General features: G+C 39.6%; 1 protein-coding gene across 1 annotated transcript; it reads right to left on the reverse strand.

Moving 5' to 3' along the window:
• Positions 1–5,570: 5,570 nt before the first annotated feature.
• Positions 5,571–7,112, reverse strand: LOC131886325 (uncharacterized). The gene is made up of 4 exons (XM_059234616.1): positions 6,919–7,112; positions 6,595–6,838; positions 5,886–6,106; positions 5,571–5,814 (listed from the first exon to the last, which is right to left on the reverse strand). The coding sequence occupies exons 1-4, from the start codon at positions 6,979–6,981 to the stop codon at positions 5,800–5,802; spliced, it is 543 nt and encodes a 180-aa protein (XP_059090599.1). The 5' UTR covers positions 6,982–7,112; the 3' UTR covers positions 5,571–5,799.
• Between the last annotated feature and the right edge of the window lie 295 nt (positions 7,113–7,407).

Consider the following 7,407-nt stretch of genomic DNA (forward strand, 5'->3'; position numbering starts at 1 on the left):
CCAACAACAACGGGCCAACTATTGGCGAGGTTGTTGTGTATTCTGATCCATGTTCCATGTTCGAATGGAAAAGTGCAAATAGTCCACATGCGACAGACATGGGTGGGTTGAGAACTCGCACGTTCACTTTCACTTCACATGATAGGAGGATGGCATGTTTTTGCTCGGTCCAATCGGTATTCATCATGCATTTTTTCCTTCGAACTTAACGTTCATATTCAGTCAAGACCATGACTTTTGAATTTTCAGCATCACTAACCATCTCTGACAATGCTGTCAGGTTCGATAAAAAGACGGATGAAATTCCAAGCAATCTGCGTTCAACATAAGATTTTGAAGAGTTATCTCACAGCCAACAGTTACTGACTTATTTTCGAGTGCTACAATCTAATTAGATTACTAACGTTTCCATTTTCATTTGCCGGGAACCATACCTTTTCGAGGTTAATTTCTAAACAGGAGAGAGTTTCAGATGCATAATTCCTTAAAGTAACGAAGGAGAACGCAATGCAAATAATGGCACAAAGTGCTTCTTTGACAAGTTCTGAAGGGATGAGGGCTTGCCAAGTTTCTTGATGTGACAAAAGAAAGTCATTTTGGTGTCTGGAATTGGACCCTGATATCTGAGCGGGGCCAGGACGATGGAAAATGGTGACAACAAAAGTGTCCAATCCAAGATAAGGCACAGCTCCAATTTGTACACTGTCTTCGTAAAGTTTCTCCTTCTTGTTGATGAAGGAATGGATCGAGCATTATATTCTTATTTGTATTTGTAAAGCTGTATTATTATCTTACCGTTCCACTATTTATTCACATTGAACTGAAGCCAGAGAGTAAGAATTGAGTACATGAACTGGCATTGATTTTCTTAATCACCTTGCTGTAGTTTTTTTCAGAGGCTATTGGAACAGCTTCATTGGCTTTAACTTTGGAAACGCCACACAAAATATTATTGCAATTTAGATTAAAGATTGCCACATCAATATTTGTTCAATTTTTGCTATTGAAAGCAGGTTTTCGCCTGCAGCTCAATGTTTGGTGCTGTAAAGTGGAGCATTACCTAAAATGAAATGGTACTCAGTTGGCCAAGAAGAAAGGAACTAAGTAAGGTATTGTGCCTCATCACTTAAGATGTAAAAACACATTTGGTTGTTGCATAGGTTCGCCCTAATCTTTGGTGATGCCAAACTTAATTTATCTACATTTGAAAGCAAGCACAAGCGGGGGTAACATTGCATGATTGCATATCAACCTGCTCTTGGCAAATGAGTTGCGGTCAAAGTGTACTAGTGATGGATTTCGAACCGGGAAATCAAGCTATTTAGCGTGAAGAACCTCTGATAGTGCTCCCAATTTCTAGGTTTCGAAACCTAGAAAGGCAGGGTGCTTTTGCCACTCATTCAAGCGGTTTTGGTTTTGCCTGTGTATCTATCCTCTTTCGCTCGTGATGGGAGCCCTAATCAAGGTCTTTGAAGCTAAACAGCTGACAGTCCGGTTCGAAACACATCACTACTGTTTACCACCAGAGAGCACACTCTGATCCGAAGGTCCCTAAAACTTCAAGTGATTTGTAGACATCGGGAAAAAAAGGTAGAAAAAAATAGCAAAATAGGCAACTACAAGGTGAAAAATGGCAAAAAAGGCAACTACAAGGTGAAAAAAATGGAAAAAACGGTAAAGCAAAATAGCAAAATCAGTCATAAAAAAGTGAAGAAACAGTAAAATTTGTTATAAAAGGTAAAAAAGTATAGCTTGTTAAAGACGTACTCACAGGAGGATATTTTTTCTCATTTGTTGTAAAAAATCGAAGTAATAAAACAAATGCATGGTTTTTGTAAAATAAACAAGACTTCAAAAAAAAAGATTTTTTTTCCCAAAAATCGACGTTTTAGGTAATGTTTCCAAAATGTGGCTGACAGGTTAAAAGCCAAGATTTTAGGATTTTGACTACTTTTCTTAGGTCCAGTGATGGGTAGGGCCCGCCAAAACTTGCAGACAAAAATGGTCTTCATTTGACAACAAATTGGCATGAAAAATCAACCGAATTTGAACAAGAATTTGAATATAAGCTTTCCAAAACATGGGCACCAAGACTTTTGCGGGAGCTGTAGGGGATATATATGCCTTCCATATTTAGCAACATGTAGATGAAAAGGAAAAGTATATCATAATATCTTCTAGACTGATCAGCATCTTGCACATCCTTAATATATCAATCTCAGTTTAGCAACAGAAAAACAATAATGTCAGAGCGTAGCAAAGGTAAAGCAATTTTGTTCAGAAAATTAAGTTTTTTAAGTTTCTCAAAAGTAAAATTAAGTTAATTCTTCCCAAATTAAGTTCACTTCTCAGACAAAACTGAGTTCCAACAGTTGAAATAGAGTGTCTTAAAAAATGGCAATGATGAAAGAGCTTTTTAAGATGAATGGAATGCCTAAACAGATGGTTGGTACTATGTCTGATATCTATTTCATACCTACGTGCACTTTTTTGAAAAAAAGATTTGAAAAAGAATCAAATAATAAAATCTCACACTTTCCACGAAATTGACAAGCGTTCTGGAAAATTATTCACAAATATTTACATTTTTTAGCTGAAATGGCTGTAATTGCACAATGAATTGCAGAAAATTGTCATATATTGCTCTTAAACGTGCAATATCTGCAGATGCAATGAATTTACAGAATATCTCGGATGCTCATTTTTTTTTACAAAATGTGCAAACTTTACAAGATGCAAGCTTTGGCCGCCTTTAGTGATTAGCCTACCGTAGAGGGCTAGCCTTCTAGCCTACCTTAATGACTAGGTAATTGTTTCAACCTTTCTTAGCCTAACACTGGCAGGGTATTTTATCAAATCACAAAAGAATGTAATCAACGGAAAATACTGTCACAATTGAAGGTCACCTCCTTATATAGAAGGACTGAAACGTTTCAGACATTCAAATGAAAATTCATGCTTGTGACATTTGTTTACCCTTCAAGTATTTTGCTCAAGACTTTTGCCAAAATTTAAACAATCGTTAATTGTTGGTGACGTTTTTCCAGCATTGGATTTGATTTGAGTTTTCTTAAAATAGTGGGACACTCCGAGTAGGATTAGCTCAAACCCAAGTCAAATGTGAATCTTACCTATGATCTTACGGACCTCACTCAACCTTTTTTCTTTGTAAACCAGGCTACTGGAATCTTGGCAAAGGACCTAAAAAGAATCTATTCTTGGGTTACTGAGAGTAAGATGGCCCTGAACGGGATGAAATTCCACTCAGCTACATACATGCTTCACCCATTTGGGCTCCAATGAGTTGAGCAAGTTTGCAAAAGGTCGAGCAAGTCCAAAGATGTTTCACTAGGAACATCACAGGATTGAGAGAGCTCTCGTATTGGGAGAGACTAAAAAATCCCGACAAGGTTTTGATATGAAAAGTGTTTATAATATTTTGAACGGCATCATTATGAATATTAAAAGAAAAGTTGTGATCGAAATGACCTACGAGCGTCATTCATCGCAAAGAACCTGGGACTCAGCCGCCAAGTTGTCAATGATATTTTAAATAGATTCAAAGCCTAAAAAGCAAGTGTGGATCCCAGCTATGATTAATGGTTTCAAAAGGCGAATTAAGACGAATCAATCAGGGTCACCATGGATGTGAAGGAAACAATGTCCGAAGGACCATAAAATACCTTGGCCTAATGTCGAGTGCTTGGAAGAAGATGCAGATCATCATTAATGCACTAATGCTTAAAGAGTTGCCCGATCCAAGTTCTTAATCATTGACATAAAGAGTGGAAAGCTAGTCATCCTTTCCATTAATGAAAAATTGTCCAGGGTTGACGGCGTGCCTTACAGAAGGATAAACCACCATATTTCCAATAAGAGGGTGGGGGATGTACCTCACAATGTTAAGTTCTCTTTTTGAAACTAAAAATGCTACTTCAGTGATCGTCTGCACCCATCATCCATCCTAACGTTTGTGCAATTTGGGTCCTTGCAACCAAGCTGCCGCAGGCTTTTTTTGGCGCTGCAGGGCGCCCCCAGGCCTTTGCAACCGAAAGGTTAGGTTAGGTTTCGTTAGGTCAGTTAGGTTAGGTCTAAAGTATTACAATGATATGTAAAAAAGCCACTCTGCACAAATGTTAGGATGGATAACGGTTACAGTGATCGCCCTGGTTATCGTTGACAACTTTCTTTTGACATTTACAATGATGTCGTTCATAATATTGAAAAAGGTTTGTACATCAAAGCATTGTCTGGATATAGAAATTAGCCCTGACTAAGCCTAATCTTAATAAGACGACAAATCATCATCAAAATATAAATTCAAATTTTGCTAAATTAAATATGCCGCGTGGGTTATACTTGTAGCACCCCAGCGACTTTAGAAGAAACTAAATGCAAACCTAAAAAGTGATGTTTTTAAGGTTCGTCACAAAAAACCTGTGTAACTGAGTTTTTCCTATTGCTCTTTTGTTAGAAATGATGATTGCAAAAGTCTTATTGCCTCATTGCGTTATCAACCATACAGTAAAGAACTTTCTGATGATCTGTTGATTACATGGCAAAAGTGTCCAGAAGTTTGCCCATAGAGGATTTGTAAGGTCTCCAAGAAAAGCAGTTGCGTTATTCATTGGCACCATGCTTTGGCAACAAATTGTTCATCTAATGATCCCTTGAAGAAGTCTGGCATCTTAGGCAGGATGACATGTTAGTGCTCAAACGTAATGCCGGGTCCAAATCACGCGGAAAACCCTCCACTTTGAGTGCAGCAAAGTCTCCATCATTGTCAGTCAACATGTCAGAGAGTGACTAACACCAAGTCAAGCCAAGTGTTACATTAAATGACTGAATTCAAATGGGGCTTACGTTATCGTAACCCCAAATGCTAGAACTTGAAAGACACCTTACTGATGCTGGATCGTTTGAAATTTTTCCAATATTATTTCTTACGCATGTTTTGATAAATTTCAAACTTTCCCCCACGCACAATCGATCTGGTCACACTCTCCTTCGAATGCCGATAGTAGTGTCGGCATATTTCTACTCTATAATCTATAGTTTGCGGGTTTTTTGACTTTTTATTGGAGATCTAGGGTATTTTTCTTGAGCCAAAAAAGTTCGACATGGCAAATGCCGTGGAGTTTTAGATATCTGTATCTATGGCGGGTTGACAAATCCTTAATTCGAAAAGCGTTAGTCTTAGCTTGGAGACCCCAACTACATCTTTCACGGGCAGTAAAGTCTGTCTGAACGTCGTGTCAACTGCAGGTCATCAAAAGCCGTAACCTTTTCTGTGGAACCCGCTCAGGATTAAGGCTGAGCACTAAGCTTGAGCACCAACATGTAATCCTGCCTTTAGAGCGTGTTCTCGCGTTCGTACGTTTGTTTGTCTCCACCTAGGTGAAGCAGAGGGCGCTTCCTCCGCTCAATGAAAAGAACTACTTTAGTTGAAGGTTCTAAAAAAAATTAATTTTAGTCTCAAGTGGGTATGGGAACAAGTTTTGACAATATATGATAGTTATGATCTCTCAACGAGTAGCAGGGCACCTCAACACAACACTGAAGCAAGTATGTTATATCACTTGAATGAATGCATTTCAATTCAAAAAGACGATTAGGTGTCTGAATAGTATTGAGCTGAACTAATGGGCGTCACAATTTATGAATGGATTGTGATATAACCGTTGAGATCATGACCAACCATCAATTGGGTTGAAGTTCTTACAAGAGCGGTCAATAAACTGTATTTTTCACATTCAGCCGTAGAGAGCTTCTACGGATAGACTTGATTTTGACAAACGTTCAATCGACGGCTCGCTAAAATAAAATAAAAGGCAGAACATTAAAGATTGACTAAACTCAGAGCATATTCTCACAGTATTTCTCACTCCGATTATGGCCAAGACTTCTTGGGCGTCTTTGACAGCTTCTGATTGTTCATTCAAGGTTTCTTGCAAGGAACTGACGTCAACCTCTAAATCGGCGACCTTGGCTTTGAGATCCTCATTTTCCATGACTAATTCCACACGTTGGTTTTTCAGTTCTTCATTTTCTTGCAAGGCCTCGTCCAAAGATTTTCGCCGTGATTCGGCCAAAGCCTTATAATCCACTGAAGCAAAGCATACACATGTATGTCATATATATGTACTACATCGTTGGTTATGCCGGCGATTTGAACGCATAATCAATCGAACTTTTTCCAGAGAAATATGCCATTGCTAATTCTAAACAATCAAGAAACTTCGAATCCCAAATCAATTGATGGCATCACTGCTTTTATCCAGTTGAGTAACGACATCAATTAGGATTGACAAGTATTTCGTAATAATGCCCGGCTAACCACTGACAATAGCTCTTTCATGTTGCATGCTTTTGTCTTGTCATGGGTACATTACGACCGGATTTAATTTATAATCAACAGGCAATAGAGCGCAAAATTTGTTAAGTTCTCATAGATGAGAGACCTTCTTGAACATTCTAAGCCCATGCTTTAATCCAAATAAGGCAGAAGACAGAAATGTCCCAATTTATGGGTTGGAAACAGTAACTTCGCCCTAGATGAGATACATAACCTAGGCTAGAGTGAAAATACGTTACCCGAATACATGTGGGATTCAGCTTGAGCTTGCGGATCCGACTGCAGCAAACTCAAGTCCGTCTGGGTTTCCGCGCTCGACACGCCCCCCGAACCGCATTGGACGCCGACATGCCGACCCACGGACCCGGATACCTTTACCCCAGGCTTCTTAGCGTCCTGAAACACCTTGAAAGGCGGGGCCTGATGCGTGGGCTTCAAAGCCACATTGGCGGGCAACACTCCCAAAGCCGCACGAGACGAACCCTAAGCCCCAAATCAGAACAGGCGTCAATAACGTTGATTTAAGGCAGCATAGACGGCGGAAAATGAGGATGATTGCTTACCTTTTTCGAACGGGGCTGCGTTTGAGCCGGAAGTTGAGGGTGGGATGAGGAGGCCGTGGACATGTTGAGCGAGCAGAGGGGAGCAAGGCAGCTCAAAGTCTACGACGAACGGATCAAGGACAGACAGAACGCGTGTTTCCCGGCCTTCTTTGTAACGAAGTTTGACATCCTACTACTTCAGGCTGGCCAAAATGGACGGGAGTTTGGGTCAAACTGGAGTTGGGCTTTTGGGTCAGACCAGCACTATAAGTATGATGACGTCACGGCTAATACAGTTGTAGGGGAGGTCAAGAATAAGAGCAAAAAGGAACGTAGAACTTGATTTCTACCATGTTTGATTTGAAGTTTCTTGAAAGAAGAAAAACGGTTCCTTCCAGGATAAACAACCCGGAATCGTAATTCAATCCTTTAACAGGAAAAACTCGTAGACAAGAACAATGATTCCTCTCAAGAAAATGCTCTGCCATCATTTTAACATAGTTATGGCAA

Source organism: Tigriopus californicus, chromosome 9, assembly GCF_007210705.1.
Source record: "Tigriopus californicus strain San Diego chromosome 9, Tcal_SD_v2.1, whole genome shotgun sequence".
NCBI classification, from domain to species: domain Eukaryota; kingdom Metazoa; phylum Arthropoda; class Copepoda; order Harpacticoida; family Harpacticidae; genus Tigriopus; species Tigriopus californicus.